The sequence below is a fragment of the Prionailurus viverrinus genome, chromosome A1 (assembly GCF_022837055.1).
Source record: "Prionailurus viverrinus isolate Anna chromosome A1, UM_Priviv_1.0, whole genome shotgun sequence".
Lineage (NCBI taxonomy): Eukaryota > Metazoa > Chordata > Mammalia > Carnivora > Felidae > Prionailurus > Prionailurus viverrinus.
This window is the reverse complement of record NC_062561.1, coordinates 70,731,818-70,750,846: the sequence shown is the minus strand read 5'-3', so window position 1 is coordinate 70,750,846 and position 19,029 is coordinate 70,731,818. Positions and strand designations below refer to the sequence as shown.

The following is a 19,029-nucleotide window of genomic DNA, read 5'->3' as shown; positions in this document are numbered from 1 at the left end:
AGTGGGTGTATATTTACCCTGAAAGATTAGCCAAGGTTGAGAAATGGAGTAGTTAAAAAAATTATTGAGCGTTCAACTCTTGATTTTGGTTCGGGTCACAATACCAGGGTCGTGAGATTGTGCCCCAAGTTGGGCTCTGTGCTGCACATGAAGCCTGTTTGGGATTCTCTGTCTTTCTCTCTCTCTCTCTCTCTCTCTCTCTCTCTTCCTCTCCCTCCCTCCCTCCCTCTGCCCCTCTCCCCTACCCATGCTCTCTCTCTAAAATAAAATATAAAAAAAAAATTGTAGAAACTTAATTTTTTAATGGACTAGTTGAACCCTTGTGACTGATTACACAATTAATGTTCACACTCAGGATTCCTGGTGTTTGAGTGATATAGACTGGTGTGGCTCGGCAGGCCATGGTGGGAAAAAAAGAGGACACGGGGGCGTAGAGTACCGTCTTGGCTCTGGTGATGCCCCTCTGAGCCCTTCCTGCCTCAAATACTTTGCCTGGAAAGCGGGAGCTTTGTACCTGTATCTTTTATGATAGTTTATGCATTTCCTTGGGTAGTATACCTTATGGCACCTATTTTTGCTAAATAACACTTAGTTCCATTGTTTACTTATTATTACTACTACTTCTATTATCTACTGTTATTAAATCCTCTGATTTCAAGGAAATAAGCAGAGTAACTGGGAGAAGTTTTGCAGGATCCCAAGATGTGCAGATTAGTATCAATCCCATTTTAACGCTCATTTTCCGTGTAATTTTTAAATAAATTCCTTAAGACTTCTGTTTTAGTTTTTCCTTTAGATTTTTAAATGATTAAAAAATTATTCCACTAATAATGTGAAGAAATAGCAGGCTTTGGGAAAACACATTTTGGGTGCTATCACCATTGAAGCATGGGATGGTGACCCAGCTACTCTCCTGTGCTTTTGTGTAACTCTGTATTAATTATATTAATCTGTCATATATGATGTGTATTCACCTTGCCTTCCCAACTAGTTCTGACTTTCCTTGAAGGGAGAGACCCTGCCTTATATTTTTACTGTGATCCTCTCAGTTTCCAATCCTGGGCTCATTACCCATGCACCTGTTGATTTAAAGTAATATTCTGTTTAATAAAAGCATTTACCATGATATGTAGCGTCCCATGAAACTATTTGATGACCTCGTCTTTGTGGCATAAAATAGATAAATTAAGTTTCACGTGCTGAGGTCTATCTTGCGGGGGAAACTCTTTCTTTACACCTGCACACCTACACATGCAGGTTATGGGAACCCCTCACTCTTTGCCCTTCCCTGTTTTGGTCATCAGCCAAGCATTTGGTGTTCAGCCCTAACCGTGGAGGAAAGCATCCAGAAACGACAGGAATTTTAGAACGCCCAGACAACCTAGCTGTGTCTTTAACTCCAGGAGCTTCAGATTTGAAGTAATCATGAAAGAGTCTAACTGTGACTTATTTTCTTTTAAACACTGCACTGTTTTGATTCGGCTCCATGTGGCCCACGCCGTGCGGAACCGACACAATGAGGCCGGTCTTTATCAGAGAGGCAGCACACTGTGTGTTGTACAGTTCGGGTTTGTTTTCCTGAGGCCGGCGTGTGGGAACCTCCCATTTTCTGAGCAGTAGTAACAGCCCTGGGGGCCGGCCCTTGCTGGCCTGCCCTCCTACCCCCGCGGTCCCTGCCGACCCAGCCAGCCGGCTGACCACTGCGCTCGGGAAGCCAGCTTCCTTTCCTTCCTCGGGCGGGTGGCATGCGTGTGCCTCGCACTGCCAGGGACTCGCAGCTGTCCCGGTAGCAGACTGTCTGATTTGCGTTTCCAGCCGAGAATGCAGGCTGATAAATGCAGGACAAGCAGTCGAAGCGTCAAAAAGGAGCTGGTGATTGAATCCCCCCTGCAGCGTAAGGATGCGGCTCCCGGCGAAGTGGAAGCGGAGAGCCCAGGGCCAGTGCTGGTGAGAGGGGTCGTCTGTCGTCTTCTCCACCGGGTGCTTTTCCCGTGGGTGCGCACCCACTGCCTTCTGGCACTCTGGTTTTAAAACTTGCTCTGTTCTGCCTGTCTCTCGCGAACTCTCTCCTTGCTTCTGCAGATTCACTTTGGTTGCACTTTGATTTTTCTTTGGGAGGAAAGATAATGTTGACATTTTCTGGGCGAATGTGGTTTCCAGGAGGCTGCTTTGTATAGAACAACTTTGTATTGTTCAAAATTATGTCCCACCTAGCAGCAGCGTGGGACATACATAAACCCAGGGAGGCGCATTGCAAATGCTTTCCACAGGGTTGGCAAAGAAGTCCTTTGCAAGATGAAAACGTGTTTACATTATGTATTTATATGGTTGTGAAAATTAAGATGACATGGGGGTGGTGGTTTAAGGAACATAATGAAGTCACATGCGTTCTCAGTCACGCATTTTAATAGGGTAGCCTTGAACAAAGTAAGAAATAACCTAAACTTTGAACCAATTGCTGGAAAAGTTTCTGTTCGTTCTTATCATTAGCTAAACTCCACGTAGTTGGGATATATTCAAAGCGCTCTGGGTAGACTGTGTAAGGCAGGAATGTGAAAAATGGTTGTGTTGTTATCATCAATGAGTAGGCTGTGCTTCCCTCTCGGAATTTCTTTAGTACAATAAAGGCACATAATTTTTTAAGCAAACTGCAAAAAACCACCAGCATGCACTGCAGAGGGGACAATTGAGCCTTTCAAATGACCTGTTAAAGGGATTGTTAAACAAGTACTTAGTGATTTTATATAGTGATTTTTTTTTTTAACAGAGGTTCGATTGCTATAGTTAATTAACTTAATTTTCAATTAGTGTCTTTAGTAATCTGAACTTGACCTTCCCTGTAATGGGTTGGATTTGAATTAAATTGTTTTCCTCGGTGACCTGTGAGGCTGCCTTATACTGTTTGGCTTTGAAAATTATACTGCTAACTATGAACTGAGAAAGTCAGTAGATATGATGAGCTTTTTCACTGTAGATTTTCATCCGAGGGATTTAGTTTTCTTCCCCCTGGTATATTGTTTAGAGATGTTACTCATTATCTTGGATTTCTTTCTGCCAGCACAATAGTTCATTTATCTATTGAGCAGCTCGAGCCCCTTCCATGCTGGATATATTTAACTGGTTAAAGCTCCTAGCTGATGTAGCTTATGATTTCTTGGAGGAAGTGGTGTGGTTTGGGTTCCCTTGTGAATATTCTTAAAAGTCTTTTGTCAGTGTTTCTCCAGATGTGTAGAAATATTTATCCAGAGGCTTAAATACATTATAGAAAGACGCTGTGTGATTTTTTTTTTTTTTTTAATCAGACAAGTGATTTTTAAAATATTTCCTTCTCGGATCACCTGGCTGGCTCAGTGGAAAGAGTATGTGGCTCTTTTTTTTTTTTTTTTTTTTTTAATGTTTATTTATTTTTAGAAGGGGACTGAGGGGCAGAGAGAGAGGGAGACACAGAATCTGAAGCAGGCTCCAGGCTCCGAGCTGTCGGCCCAGAGCCTGACATGGGGCTTGGACTCTTTAACTGAGAGATCATGACCTGAGCCGAAGTTGGATGCTTAACCGACTGAGCCACCTGGCGTCCTGAGCATGTGGCTCTTGATCTTGGCGTCCTGAGTGGGAACCCTACGGTGGGCGTAGGGATTACTTAATAAAAAACTTCCTTCTCTTTCTAGGCCAGTTACTTGTTTATGTCAATCTCACCCCAGGCAGTTACACTGGAAGTTCTTTTTCCACTGTAAAGGGTGTGCAGGCTGCTCCTGGTGGGCCCAGAAGCTGCTGGCAGCATGGGGAGCTTGGGCTCTGTGCACTTGCAGAGAGATGTGAGGGAAAGGTGAAGGCAACAGTGATACAACAAGGAACTGTTTCTTAGCTGATAGTGGTTTTTTTCTCTTCTTCCACTGCGTGAGCAAGATAAAAAGAGCTAACATCGGATAAGAGAGGCAAGGATATTTAAGCCTTTGCCCAGGGCAGATCTTCTTACTTGTGATTATCGCTGCTCACTGCAAAGGAAAATTCAATAAACTGCTTCGAATACAGCCTTTTTTCAAGATGTTTTTTAAAAAGTATGCCAGCACAGTCATGAGATCTATTTGTTGTAGCGCTGTTGTTCTGCATTATTATGTTAGTAGCCCACATACTTGGTGAGAATACATTTGTAACATTTAAATGTAAGTAACTTACTTTATCCCAGGCATAGCATTTTGAAATCAACTTTTGCCGATTTTAGTTATGTACACAATCAGTCCTTGGGGAAAATGTTACCTAATTTAGAAGGCACAAAATCAATTAATGCATGTAATAAGAAATATAGTGTAGAAATAGGGAAAAACAAAGTGCCCTTACCTTTACTCCAGAAGTGCCCCAAATTAATTATTTGGTTTATACACTTTCTTTTTCGTTTTGTCTATTTTTTTAGTAATCTTTACAACCAACGTGGGGCTTGAACTCACGACCCTGAGATCAAGTATCACATGCTCTACTGACTGAGCCATCCAGGTGCCCCTGGTGTATATACTTTCAGGCTTTCTCCTATGTATATAAAAATATAACATTGTGGTGTGTTTGGAAAATGTACTATACTATAGATTTCTGCGTTAATATTCTTCCAGAACATATCAAAAACACATTTGTCACCATCTATAGATTTATGTCATTATTAATGGCTGTATGGTACTCAATTCTATAGCAGTATCATAATTTGATGGTTGTTTCCAATTCTTTGCAATTAGTACAAGGTACAGTCATTGAAAAATGACTTTGCGGGCTGACTATAAATATGTCTTACAGTATTTGTTCTGTAAAGCTTCTATCAGAAGTGTCCTCTTGCTGCTTTTCTTTGGCAATAATGTTTGTTTCTCCTCTGCCAGGGCAGCAGTTAAGGGCTCCCTTAGCAGTGTCGCTGCTTGTCCGGTGCTAGGTAAAGCCGGTGCTTCTTAGAGAAGCATTGGACGTTATGAAGTTTCCGAGGCTGCAAGGTTCAACTTCCAGACACCTTCATAAGCGGGCCTCGTCCCCTCATTGGGACAGTAAGCGGGGGAGGCAGCGCCTGGTGAAACTTCTCCACGCCTGAGCAGGCTCACTGCCAACCTCATTGGAAAATGACTTGGTGGGCTGTGTGAATAGCTAACAGGGGAGCAATCAGGATGTTCTTGACGTCGGCAGGTTAGTTACCCTGCTTCCATTTGAATACGTATTTTTGCCCACCCACCCCCTCCCAACTCTAAATTCCTGGAACTAATTTATTCTCATTGTTATTGCTCAGTAATTTAGAGGAACAGGATGTGGCATCAGAGTCAGAAGTGGCCAGGGTATGTCGTTTGTGGTGCCCTTTTGCTGGGTTACTTTCGAGAGGCGTCGGAGGACTGCAGCACAGGTCTTATTTGGGGACTTGGGGAGGTTGAAAGATGTGAAGATGAAGAAGAGCTGAATTTTCATGTGTTAGCCATACTCATGAAGTATTTTCTGAAACATGTCTTCTTAGAGACAGCTTTTCTCTGTGTTATTTTTTCTGGGCTCTTCAGGTATTCAAAACCCAGCCTGAGTTCTCACTTCTGATACCTGAATAAACTCATGATTAGCTGACTCCTTGAGAAACCCTGAGGGCAGGAGGCCCAGCTTCTGGCTGGATGAGTAGGTGTATTGCCTGGGAAAACCTTCTCTCTCCCTGAAGTTCTGTTTACTCTAGAAATAGCCAAAGGAGTGAATTAAGACACAGACCCGGGGGGGGGGGGGGGGGGCGCCTGGGTGGCCCAGTCGGTTGAACTACCAACTTCGGCTCAGGGCATGATCTCACGGTTTGTGAGTTCGAGCCCCGCGTCGGGCTCTGTGCTGACAGCTCAGCACCTGGAGCCTGCTTCGGATTGTGTCGTCCTCTCTCTCTGCCCCTCCCCTGCTCAGGCTCTCTGTCTCAGAAATAAATAAACATTAAAAAAAATTAAAAAAAAAAGACACGCTGAAGTTGAAGATTATGGGCCATGATTATGTTGTTGTACAGATCCTATAAAACTTCAGATGGCTGTAACTGAGTTAATTCAATTATGCTTATAAAGTCCTTCGGCCTTATAGGCATCTTTAGAAATGATTAATGATATTAATTACATTGGTGAAACTTTGTAAGTAGTTTTTTTGTTTTTAAAATACCGAGTGCTGAAGGAAAGAAGTTCCTGTACGCTTTGTGTAGTGAGGTATTCCCGGATGACGAAATCAGGAACATTCACTTATTCAGAGCCATAAGCCTTCACTACGCTTGTTGGTTTTCCCCTTGATTTGTTTATTCATTTTTTCATTCAGCCCACATTTACAAGCCCTAAGATGTGCCAGACTTACACTTACCCGCAGCCTTCCTTTCACCAAGCAGCAAGGTCTGGCTAATGAGGGGCTTTCACCTGGTATTTATTAGGCACAGTGAGTGTTAATCTCACCCATCCTTTTCCACTTAGGCGGACAGCACTTAAATCATCATCAGCTCCAGGAAGGACATGTCCTCGAATTTTTAGCGTCCAAAGCAGGCCTAGCCCCGTTTTACAGAAGGCATAGGGGCCCCTGACCGTTCAGGTGAACAGTGAGCATGAATGAGGCCCCGAAGATGCCACATGTTTTGCGGTGCCGTAGGGGAAGGAATCTTTGGAGCGTGCATGCTTGGAAAGGGCCAGGGTGGATTGACTAACCTTCCAGGCATGGAAAACTGTCACAGAGAAGGGGCTTTTACAACCATGTCACTATCCGTTACAGCACAGCCACTCTTACTTTCTGAGATTCTTGCTTATCTAGAACACGCAAAACCACCCTGCTTCTTATGTTGTTCATCAATATGGAGGCAGAATGGCCAATCACTGGTTTTTTTATGACAAGTTAGTACCAATTGCTTTCTTCTGTTTTTTGTAGTAATAACAAAAATATTTATATAGTGCTCTGCTCTGTGCCAGGCATGGTTTTAAGCCTGTTAAACAGATTATTTCAATTCTCACAATTCTAGGAGGCAAGTACTATTATTGTGGGGTTTTTTGCTTTTTTTTTTTTTTACAAATGAGGACACCAAGCACAGAGAGGTTGGGTAACTTGGTGAAAGTTACGTCTATGTCTTTACTAAGCGGCAGAGCTAGGGTTTTTGGCTTTCAGTCAGGTTTTTCAAAATTCACACCTGGACACTGACATACAATTCATTAACAAAACTGAACATATTTACTTAAGCTTAGCATTGGTATAAAGATGAAAAACAAAGGTTCAAAAACTCCTTGCCCTTAAAAAATTTAAAAATCTTTAGAGAAATAAGAACTTACAAGTGACAGAACAACAATGGTTGAGTGGTGCAGACGAAGAGAAGGACGGCTGTGCCCAAAGGAGCTGGAAACATGAACAAAATAGGATTAATTGGTATTGGGAGTCCCTCTTATTTTGGGTGCCACATTTTATCACCTTCCCAGAAAGTTATATAGAAATTTCGATTAGTCGAATACCTAAGAGTCTGGAGACATCTTATTTCCTTCCCGAGATTTGTTTTTTATTAATTTACAGCATGATCCCGTGTAACCCTGAAATGCTTATTCCCTGACCAGTAAGATGGGCACTATGGTCCCTGTAGTGTTTAGAGGAGGCTGCTCTTTGCCCTGTGTGCTGACAGGTAATGGCTAAATACAAGGTAGCTGGACTTAGTCACAGGTAGCAGGTGGCATGGGTGGCCTAACAGAAGGCACTGTGGAGGTCAGAGACATATTTTTCCCTGCTGATCATCACGCTTCCCTCCCCATCCCCTGCCCCAGACCTGGCTTTCATAGTTTTCTCCTCTGTAGAATGAGAAACATGTAGCAGATAATCTCATAGTTGTCTTCTGGGGCTAAAACTCCAGGGTTCCAGGTTATTAGCTTTGATCTCAGAATAACCTGTGACGGAGTCAGGTCAAGACCTGGAGTTTTAGTTTCAAGTTCTACGTTTAGTTTATTCAAAACCGGTTGGACTGTGAGTTATAGGAGCTGCAGAACAGGGGATATTGGATTGCTACCCAACGTAATGAGTGAGACGAGTGAAATGGAAAGAAAGAAGAGTGGCCGTGGAATTTGGAGTTGTTAGCACGGAGAACTATGCAGGAGATTCACAAAGGCCTGACAGGCCTACAGATGACATATTACTGTGAGTATAATTTTAGAACCAAGAAAGCTTGGAAATTACAGTTCTGAAATATCTCTGTAATGTGATATAGCTAGTCCCAAGTGTCTCTTAGAGTAACATTTTGAGGCTTTAGAAGTTTTTAGTGCTCACTTTCCAGACGAGTATGTGCCACTTACCATTGGATCTCTGAGGGTTTTGCCAGGTTCTCTGGGAGGAGCCCGGCACCAGTTCTGTTTTGGGATCTCCTTGCTGTGGAGAATTGTCCCTACCAAGGGAGAAGCAGAAGTGATTGGTGCAAAGAGCCCTGAACTCAGTCACGAGACCTGGGTCCTGTGTTGTTTAAACCTACTTGACATTTCTAAATCAAGATTGCGTTTCTATCAGATGGAGATAGTAGTAGTGACTGCCCTCCAGACGGCTCATCTCCAAAGGTTGTCTAGACTGCCCCGGTCAGCTTACCACGTTCAGTCTTCCCTTGCTCTGAGCCGTGCTCCAACATGCTGCCAGACTGCGCTTTCCAAAACACAGATAAACTCCTTTGCTAACTTTCCTTTGCACAGAAGGCAAAGCATGGCTTCTCTGATTCTTGGCGGCCAGCCCCGAACTTGCTTGCTGGCCTCCTCTTCCGCACCTTCCAAAATGCATCCTGACGAGGCTCTGTGTTCTCTCATTGAGGGTGCTTTTATAACCTGGCATGCTTCACTGCCGGAAAATTCCTGTGTGCCCTTCGAGTCCCGACTCCCAAGCCAGCTCCTCCAAGAAGCCTTTTGAAACCGTCTCCGCACTTTCTCCCACAGGCCGTGTGCTCCTGGGGCCCATCATGGCCTTGTTATTCTGGCATGTTTAATTATTATACGGCTTTGCTGTACTGTAGCTCAGGCTTATACTCCAGCCTCCCTCACATGGGGGGGGGGGGGGTTTCTATGCCCCGGTGGCAACTGTGAGTGGTTTTGCTTTCTTTATATTCCATCTCTGACATAGTATCAATAACGCCCCCACCCCCTCCTTTTTTCTTTTTTTGGCACCGTCCTGGTCATTCTTTGGGGAATGTAGTAGCAAAGAATGGGTTGCGGAAAGGGCCCTCCAGGAGAGACTGGATCTGGGGATTCTTCTTCAGTCTCCCAGCCCCCAACCCCTCAAAGGTTTAGCCCCCAGTATCCAAATGAGTTGAATGAATTTCCAAAAGTAAAAAGGGACACATCTAGAGGAACATGCTCGACTAAATGTGATGCGGGTACTATTCCCTGAAACACTCCAGCTCTTCTGTTATTATTAATCTAAACTGTTAGCTAACATTTTATGTGAGTACTTACTTGAGGACAGAAGGGCAAACTTAGGTGAACAAAGTCAAACCCCTTTCTCTTTGGAAAAAACTCATTGTGTGACCTTTTTACCGGCATCCAGTAAATTGACTTTATGTGGAAAAGGTAGTGGAGATGCCGTAAGATGTAGGGCAAGGAAGATACCTCTTTCTGGGGGAGAAACGGAAGAGAGGTGGAGGCTGTTAGCAGCCCTGAACAATGCAGGCCTGCTTTATTAACCAGGACTAGACCTGACTGTTTTGTCTCTAGTGCGGTATGGTAGTTTTTCCAAAATATGTCTTGTTCCCCACTCCCCCCCGCAAAGTAACAGTTTTAGAAAGCGGTTTGTCCTTTGTTTTGCCTTGAAGTTTTAAAAATTACCAGTATCTTAAAGTTTCCTACAGTCTATAGTAGTACTGTTTAATAGAAATACAATTTGAGCTACATATGTAATTAAAAATTTTTTGGAAGACAAATTAAAATAAAAAGAAGTGGGTGTGATTAATTTTAACAATGTAATTATAACCCATTATTGTGGAAATATTATCAGTTTAGCATTTGATCTTTATAGAAATATAAGGCATTGTACATTCTTTTATTCCTTCCAAATCTTTGAAATTTTATGCCTATAGCATTTCTGAATTCAGAATGACCACATGTGGCTAGTGACTACTGGCCACTGTATTGAACAGTGCAGGTCTATAGACTTACATATTCCAAAACTTTTACACGTCAAACCAGAAAGTTGTCATTTGAGTGGGGTGAGCCATTGGATGGGGTACCATATTTATGAATCTGTGGAGGAAAAATGACTAAGTGTAAAGTTGCGCTTTCCTTATAAAGATAATCCTTGAACTATTTATTGGTAAAGTATAAATACCATTTATATGCTTATAAATGACATTAATATATGCCCCAGCATTCAAACCTGGTTCTTCTGGAGGATTTAGTATTTTGCAGTGTGATTTTTAATGTTCTTGAGGCTGAAAATGAGTATCTTTCGTGGAAAGGACTCTTTCTGTGTCTTGTATCTCTCCCTTGGTGAGATCACGGAGCCTGGGCAGTTCAATGGGGTTTACATTTCTAGATGTCAGAGACGGTCAGAAAGCCTCAGGCATCTGCTTCCCTGGAGGTGTGGTGGCTGAGGCAGCACAGGGGGGAGCAGTGCTATGAAGTTCTCATACAAAGGGAGGTGGAGACACTGGGGAAGCATTTCCGGTTCTAGAACTCTGACATTCCATCGTGCTTGTTGCAGGTGGGTCATGGGAAAGGTCCTGGGCTTGGAGCCAGGAGATCCAAGGGGCACCATCTGTGTGACCTTCAGTAGTTGATGTAACCCCTCTGAGCTGCAGTTTCCTCATCTGTGAAGTGGTGATGATACATACAATTTGGGAGGAGGTTTAGTGAGATAAGGACACACATATGTTGCAGCCACTAAAATCCTCTTGTGTGTGAATGACACAACTTTGTATGATTCCCCACAACCACCATTTCATTCATGCTCTGAAGAGGCGCTATGTATTGAAACCCTTTAGTAACCCTGTGATGATGGTAGAGAACTTGTTACTTTTCCCATTTTCCATTGTAGATAGGGAGATTTAGTAACTTGCCCCAAGGCCACATAGCCAGTAAGCAGTGGAGCTAGGGTTTCTTGAAAATACTTTTTTGTTTGATGTTTATTTATTTATTTTGAGAGAGAGAGAGGGAGAATGTGTGTGTGTGCGTGCATGCATGTGCACAAGCAGGGGAGAGGCAGAGAGAGAGAGAGAGGGAGAGAATCCCAAGGAGGCCCCAATCTGTCAGCACAGAGCCCAACGTGGGGCTTGATCTTACAAACCATTAGGTCATGATCTGAGCTGAAATCAAGAGTCACTTAACCCACTGAGCCACCCAGGTGTCCTGAAAACACTTTTTAATGTGAAATTCTCAAACATACACAAAAGCAAACTAGTAAAGGGTTTCTCAAACTAGGATGAACATTAGAATCACCTGGGGGCTTTGTTAAAACCCAGATTGCTGGGCTCTACCCCCAAAATTTCTGGTTCAGGAAGTTTGGGGTGAATTTGCATTTCAAATGAGTTCCAGATATTGCTGAAGCTGCTGGTCTGGGACTCACCTTGAGAACCATTGGACTGCTAGAATACACTCCCTTCTGCCTGGCACTCCCTCCACCAATGGATCCTAACTCTCCACACCTGCCTTTAGCAGGTCTCTGAACAGCCTTTCTGGTGATGAGGTCTACAGAAACTCTTCTGAGAACCAAATACGTGTTATGGATGTTCCATCCCTTGCTCCCAGTATCGTCAAATAAGTAGCTTAAAGTTGTTTTGAAATCTGACTGTATTGGGCCTTTAGAGCCTTTTAGCTTACTTACTTGACCTGTTCATTTCAGAGTTCCAAAAACAGCTTTTGTTGACATAAGCAAGTATTAAGAATTTCAAGCAAAATGCTAGAAAGGAGGGAAATTATTGGCCGGAAAAGACTCTGTAGTTCAGGTTTCCCATAGAATTATTTATACAATTACCCTGGTGCCTCTTTTTCTTTTTTTGCTTTCGCTATTGCTTTTAACTTGTGCAAAAACGGCAGGAAGAATTTGCCGGCTGAGACGGATGTGTGCGTGAGAGACACATGCTGAGCTCCCCCCGCCGGCTATCAGTCTCTCTTCTCTGTACACTCTTCTCTGCCACGCTTAGCCCATGCCCCATGTCAGGGTAGAATCTTCTCTGCCTCTCTTAGCCCATGCCCCACGTCAGGGTAGAAAGCCCTAGGTACTGTCTTTGCACGGATGAGATCCCAATGCCACTTGCTCTCCTCTTGGGTGCCTGGCGGGCACTGAGCAGAGGAGTCCCGCCATCCCTGTCTGGCCCATCCTTCATTAGCATTCTCCACACACCCCCACTGAGCACAGCTGACTGAGTGCAGGCAGCTCTGTGGGTCTTCATTAATTGCTATTATCTTTATTACCTCAATTTGCATCATTATGTTTCTCTTATCCCATTTTCTAGATGTTACTGATTTGACAGTTTGCACTGAGTCTTTTAATTCTGTTTATTTTAGTAATAGGATAATAATTTTTGGAAAACCACAGTTATTTATAAACCTGACAAATACAAAAGCCAGACTCTTCCTTCCATCAGACTGATGTTGAGTGTCCAAGTTTTGCTAATGCTGACATGCCTAATTAAATGAAATCTTCATTCAGCGACAATGTCTCTCATTTGAGTGCTTTTTTTAGTGCCGTGTGAAAAGGGAACTCAACATCTTATCAGTGTTTATAATATAAAAAAACTGTATTCACAAGTGTGTCATTCTTGCTGTAATTCTGCTCTCAGGATTACACCACACTTAAGCGTGAGAAATATATTTAGATGTCTGCGACTTTGGTGTCCGTGATGCATTCTTCTAAACATTTGCCAGTTAATTAACTGTGTGGGAATGCTCAGGTTTGAGCTTGCTTCTCAGTCCGAGCTTAGATAAGGTTCTCTTTCTCCTCCAGTTTTTTATATCGTGTGCTTGTGCGTGTTGTTAGTGAAAGTGCAAAAAATCAGAATGAAGAGGCCGAGGGGAAAAGCATGGACCAGGGGTCAGGACCTGGGATCCAGACCCAGCCTCACCAGCAACTCCTCCTGGGCCCCAGGACAGTCATGGAACCCCCACGCTTCCGGGTCTCCCTATCTGTAAGACGAGAGGCCTAGACCAGATATTCTCAGGTTCTGATGTTTGCACATTGTGGTTCCAATGTTACCGAACCTCCTGTTCCTTTTAAACAAGCTTGTGCTTCTAAGCCGCCGCTGAGACCATTGTTCCTACACACACTGATGAACATGTATTACTGAAGGGGAATGTGATGATATTTGGATTGTCATGATCTCCTCTAAGTTTATATGTCCTGGGTTGAGGCAAGGAAGAGCATGTCTATGACAACACAATGGGAGGTCGCTTTCCAGGGCTGGAGGATGGTAGGGGACCTAGTGCTGTGCCCGCTCAGCTCCCTTCCTCGTGCACCAGTTTCCTTTCTTAGGGCCCTTCTCCTTGTGGCCCACCTGGCACTGTGGCCTCCTCTTCCAGTGCAGGCTGCAGTTCAGGGACGTGTGGGCACCCCAGGCGAGCCAGTCACTGGTTTGGCCTCAAACAGACGCTATTCAAATTATGTACTATTTTAGGGAGACTGAGGGCCGCTCGGGGCAGATGTGGGGCAGGGACTGCTGCGCAGGGCTGTTCTGCTCTGACTCCAGCATTGGCCACCTAGTCAGAGAAACCAGGCTTCTACAGTTAAGCATCCAAGGTTTCTCAGCCTCGTCCGTTGCAGAGTCCCAGTGCTCACTTCTGGGTACCTTATTCGTGTGCTCTGGGCAGCCACACAGAGTACCCTTTCAGAAAGGAGTTCTCATAAATGTAGGATTTCCAGTGATGGTGTAGCACCCCTAGGGACTGGTGCCCCAGGCCCTCGACCTGCCACCCTGCCCCTTTGTGCACCTCTGCCCCAGGTATCCTGAATTGCTTGCTGCTTCCAGAACTCACCGTGTTCAGAGGAGGATTTATCCTGCAGCTAAGAAAGCTTCAGTTTCAAGATCCCTTCCAAGGCCCTGGGAGGGCCTCCTGCAACTTTATATTTATAATTTTGTATTTTTTTCAACCCCTTCCTCCCCCAAATATGCAAATTTCAGGCTCCACAAAATGTGGTTCTATTCGGGAGCATTGGTGTCTTCATTTTCTCTCCAAGGAATCCCCAGTCCACCCTGAATCCTGGCTGACTTGTTCTTCTCCTAGACTTGACTCTAATAGCCTCCTCTAAGAAGCACCCCACATTGTCAGGTTCCTTCACTCAACCAACACATGTTTATTGGGTGCCTACCCCATGCCAGGTCCTGTTCTAGGCGTTGGGGAGAGCAGTAAATAAAATGGAAATCTTTGCCTCTGTGGAGCTTATACTGTAACTAGGGGGGAGCAGGTTCATTCTAGGGGGTCAGACGCCTTTCCTAGGTTCCCATTGCTGTCCGTCATTCTGCTCCCGTCGTTCACATGTCTGTCTCCCCTCTGGACTGTGAGCTCTCTGGGGTGGGGGCCACGTCCCCGCTATCTTGGAATCCTGAAGACCCGGGCACAGTGCATCTGGACAGGCTCAGTATAAGTCTGTGGAGAGAAGGAACGTATAACCGCTAACAATATTTGCATGTGAGGAAGGGAGGCAGCTGCTAATTTCCTGTGCCCACCCCTAATTATAGGATAATGAGGATTCTTCCTTCAAATTTAACCACTTTGTGCAGTTCCTGGCAGGAGTAGGTATGTAGTGAGAGTCGTGTGCAGGACAGGAGTGCAAGAGGTCTCGCTGGGCCACACTGGTTAACTTCTGGCTTCAGAAGCCCCTTCTGCTTTATTGCAAGCTGCACTGTCCTCCCCCCTTCCCCCCACCCCCCAGCAACAGTGCCGGGGGCCTATTGGCAATGTTGAGAAGTGCACCATTTTGAAAATGGACTAAAAGTTCCGTGAAGAATTTTTATCTCAGCCTATCAAGCAGCTTTTATAGCCATGCAGATAAATCAAGGAAGTTTTAAATTCTTTATAAGCAGAAACAATGAATTTCTCGTTTCTTAAAATAGAATGCTTCAAGAGTTGCTCCAAGAGTTGTTTCCTTAGTTTGCTATTTCAAGAAGTGGTATTCGGGGTTTCAGCCTGTGTTAACATTTAATTACCAGAGACTCAAAGTCAAGAAATGACTAGAAAGTTTGCAGGAAGCTGTCATGGCCGAGAGAAAAGCAATGAAATCAGTAAGCCTTCCTGCTTAGCTCTTCCCATGGTTTTCGAGGCTTCATACATGTTTGGCTAAAACTGAACTCATTTGTAGGCCTATGCTCTCCAGTTATGTGGATTCCAGAGGAATCTCATTTTCCTGGCACTGGGAAGATTCCCTAGCTTCTGTTTGCCTGCAGATCTGGAATTTCAATTTGCATGGATATTGGGCAGCCAGACCCATGGCAACAAATGCTAGAGGAGGAAGGAGTGAGGTGGGAGAACCTTGAAGGGGAGGTTAATGGGGAGGGTGCTGAGGGTCATGCCTTTTGGCACCTGTGATAGCCACGTGATCACTGGGGGGTTCATCATGCTGTCCCAGCTTCAACCAGTAGAGGGGACTGATGGGGCCTTGGTGTCAGGGGCTAACCTGTGCCCAGGTTGTTCCTTATGGTGCAGCCCATTCTTCCCACCGTCCTGCTCACATGGCCCTGACCTCAGGTCTTGCCTGCAGATCTCCTGCAAGGAAGCCAAGATATATATGAAGGGTTTTTTGGCAAGGAAGCCAAGGTTTTGATTCATGTTATGAAAATGTCTGTGGGCCCTGGGCCTCTCAGACTCCCCAGTAGGGTCGGCCTCCATTTTTCTCCCCTGAAGGGCCACATAACTGCCTGCCCCTCTCACCTCCTCTGGGACCTTCAGTCCCACTGTTCTTGTGGGGCTGCCCTGGTGGCAGTGGGTCTGAATTGCTCCTGTATACACTCTGACCCCCCCCAACTGTTGTTCTTCTCGGTCCTGCCTGACACAGACTTCATCAATACTCAGTTCAGTTTTTAATGTAAGCATCTATTTATGTTTATTTTGGGCCCAGTCCCTGAATTCCAGTGTCATCTCTATTATTATACAGTTTCCTCTGTTGGGCCTTTTGTTTTTCTTTCTTTGTGAATGTCCCTGCCATTGTTGTCTGTTTTATTTCATATGTTCTTGGAGAGGACAGGAAAGTTTTTGTAAACAGATTGGTAAAACTGAATGTATGTGGAACATTCACCACTGTCCTTTTTTTTTTTTTATCACTGTCATGTAAGCAACACATTTAATAATAATGAAGTTGATGATAATGGCGGTACTAACAACAGCTACGTTTATCGTGTGCTTACAGTTTGCCAGGCTCTTTCAATCATTTCACATGCATGCACTCAGTGGAGTCCGATAATGGCCCCACACAACCACACAGCTCAGTTTTCTAACCACTGTGTGGTACTTTCTTCGATTTGATCCACATCTGTGTGCTATCTTTGGCCCTATCAGAGCAGATCCAAGTTTTGTGAGTAATGAAGCTTAGAATATGGAGGGCCTTGGGGCTCCTGGGTGCCTCCGTCGGTTGAGCGTCTGACTCCTGGTTTCAGCTCAGGTCATAATCTCATGGTTCGTGGGTTCAAGCCCCGCGTCAGGCTCTGTGCTGACAGTGTGGTGCCTGCTTGGGATTTCTCTCTCCCTCTTTCTTTCTGCGCCTCCCTGGCTTGCTCGCTCCCTCCCTCTCTCTTTCTCTCAAAATAAATAAACAAACATTAAAAAAATAAAAAAAAAAAAAGAATATGGGGGCCTTGTCTAAACAAAGAATTCAAAATTATAAATACAAAATGAGGCCTGGAAGTTAATATTCCTTTAGAATGTGAAAAGTAATTACAAATTACAAATTTCAAAAAGCTAACTGAAATGATAAACACGAGAAATACAGAATGACACCTTTTTATCAACAAATCTCCTCAGTAATACTTTCTTCCCTATGTTTTTTTGGTTTCATGCTGTTATCACCTCTTCATATGTTCATGGTTTGGTTTTATCACTCTGTATTGCACAGATCATTTAGTCTTTCCTGTAGCATTAGTCAACATTTGTATTTAACTAATTATAGTTTAGGGATGTTTCTTCTAGCTTTCCAACCTTTGGCAATGTCATATAAATTTTTAGGATTGAAAAAAAAACCCTCTGTTTGTTTTTTTTTCATATATGAGCTGAATAATATGGGGGCATTCTTGACGACTAACCTCAGATTATCTTCCAAGTAGTTCTGGGGCCAAACTGCTTGAGATGTACCTATATTGCAACGCGGCCCCTCCTGCTGCACCTGTGTGTCATGAATCATGACATTGGGTGGACCTACACAGTGGGCAGGGTCCTGTGGGTTTTCCTAGTAAGCCAAGATGCCGGGTGACAACTGAACTTTACACAGCTATGGGGCCTGAAGAGGGGTCCGTGAAAGCGAGGGGCACTAAGCTTTGTTAGCGCACAGTCCGTCTGTATGTCTCTGTGTGCTGGGCTAGATGCTAAAGGGTGCAGAGGTAAGGAGACCCAGCTGTCCCAAGGCACTAATAGTCAAGGAGGTAAGCTGTTCATAGGTCATTTCAGTCCCAGGCTGAATGAACCACACTCTAGGACTGCTACTCACTAGGCATGCTGCTCTCCGAGCAGGGCAAGGCTACCTTTGATGGGTTGAGAGAGGTGAGCTCCAGGTACAGGGCCAAGTACCAAGTGCCCTGGGGCTAGAGCTACTGTGCTTTCACTCCTTTGGTGAATTTGCCTAGGTGAGATTTGTTTTTTTAGAGGAAGGATTCTGCTAGAATAGAACATTTGTCGACCGCAGCCTGCAGGGCTGTAGGCCTATGACAGGTGCAGAGGTGCGAGCGAGTGACAGGAGCAGTATTATTGTGTCAGAAGCAGAGCCACATCGCGTCTGTCCTGGGCCTGGGGGTTAGAGACCCGGCCGGACCTCGCACTGCTGCCTCGATAGGAGAGCTGCGTTGTCGGTTAAGGAGTTCGGGTCTTTGCGCCATCCATAACCATTGGTTGATTCAGGTAATCTGGGCCCAGGATCTTGCTTTTTGACAGTGGAAAATCAACAACTTGGCTCTTGTAGCTATGTCACTGGGGGAAGGATTAAACTTAGAGTGTGTTGACGGCTTTGAAGCCAGGGCCGTGTATGTGCCAGGTCTACATGAAGCCTCTTTCTGCTAACCCGGGAGTGGGGTAGTGGCAGTCTGGTAATTGGTTAATTTCATTTTGCTGTCAGTGTGACGTTCCTGTGACCAGTCATGCTGCAGCCCAGTCAGTTTCCTACCCTAGTGGGCTGTCCCCCACTCATGTGACCACTTGGAAAAGCTTAGTGGAGCTAAAGAACAGTGAACAGCTGTAAGCAGTGAATCATCAGTTTAAAGAAGAGTAGAAAATAGTCAGTTATGCTCTAAGTAGACACAGAGGTGTGACTTCCCACGGGCCCACCACAAGTCGCCAATCCTCTCTCCTGTCTTTTCTGTTTGTATCTTCTTCTGCTTCTGTCTTTATCCTTCTCCTTTATTTTCTCCACTCTGTGTCTCCTGCCTGCCTCACCCCGGGCGTCCACCCCTTTTGTTTCTTCCTCCCCCAACCCCTCCTTGTCTCTTTTCCTGTCCCCTCACCATTCTCCATTCTCACCCTTTCTCCTCCTGAGGACCGCATGTAGAAGGGAGGCATGGTGCCAATTGTTTGTATTTGAAGCAAGAGCTTCTGCCCCGTTCTAAGGTAACAAATGAGTCACTCTCAGTTGACCCCTTTTCCTTGGGGTCAGTGGTTCTGTCCTGGAAAGAGCTCCCTGCAGCTGCTGAAGTCAGCTGCCCAGTCAGGCCTCTAGGAGTCATTTCAAAGCAGTGTACGGGTCTGTACGTGTTTCACATCTTCACAGTCCTTGAGACCAGAGAAGACATGTCCTTCCTCCACGACATTTCTCTTATCGTTGAAATCAACCCCGTGGGCTTTCCTGTTACCTGTATCATCATTCTTTAAGAGAAGCATTGTCTTAGAAACTCTCTACACATCTACTGTGGTTGAGCATTGATGGGCACAGACCATTAATAGGGCAGTGTGG

The 19,029-nt window shown here is 44.7% G+C and overlaps 1 protein-coding gene across 12 annotated transcripts in view; it reads left to right on the top strand.

Moving 5' to 3' along the window:
- The window catches only part of DOCK9 (dedicator of cytokinesis 9), a 290,974-nt gene that overhangs the window by 108,264 nt on the left and 163,681 nt on the right, over nucleotides 1-19,029 (top strand). For 4 of the 12 annotated variants that reach the window (XM_047869305.1, XM_047869251.1, XM_047869270.1 and 1 more), the window contains exon 1: nucleotides 1,726-1,947. The exons of the other annotated variants lie outside the window; for them this stretch is intronic. In XM_047869305.1, the coding sequence (XP_047725261.1) occupies nucleotides 1,822-1,947 (126 nt within the window). In that variant the 5' untranslated portion in view covers nucleotides 1,726-1,821. Of the gene's footprint in view, nucleotides 1-1,725; nucleotides 1,948-19,029 lie in introns of those variants that run through there. 12 annotated transcript variants of the gene reach the window in all.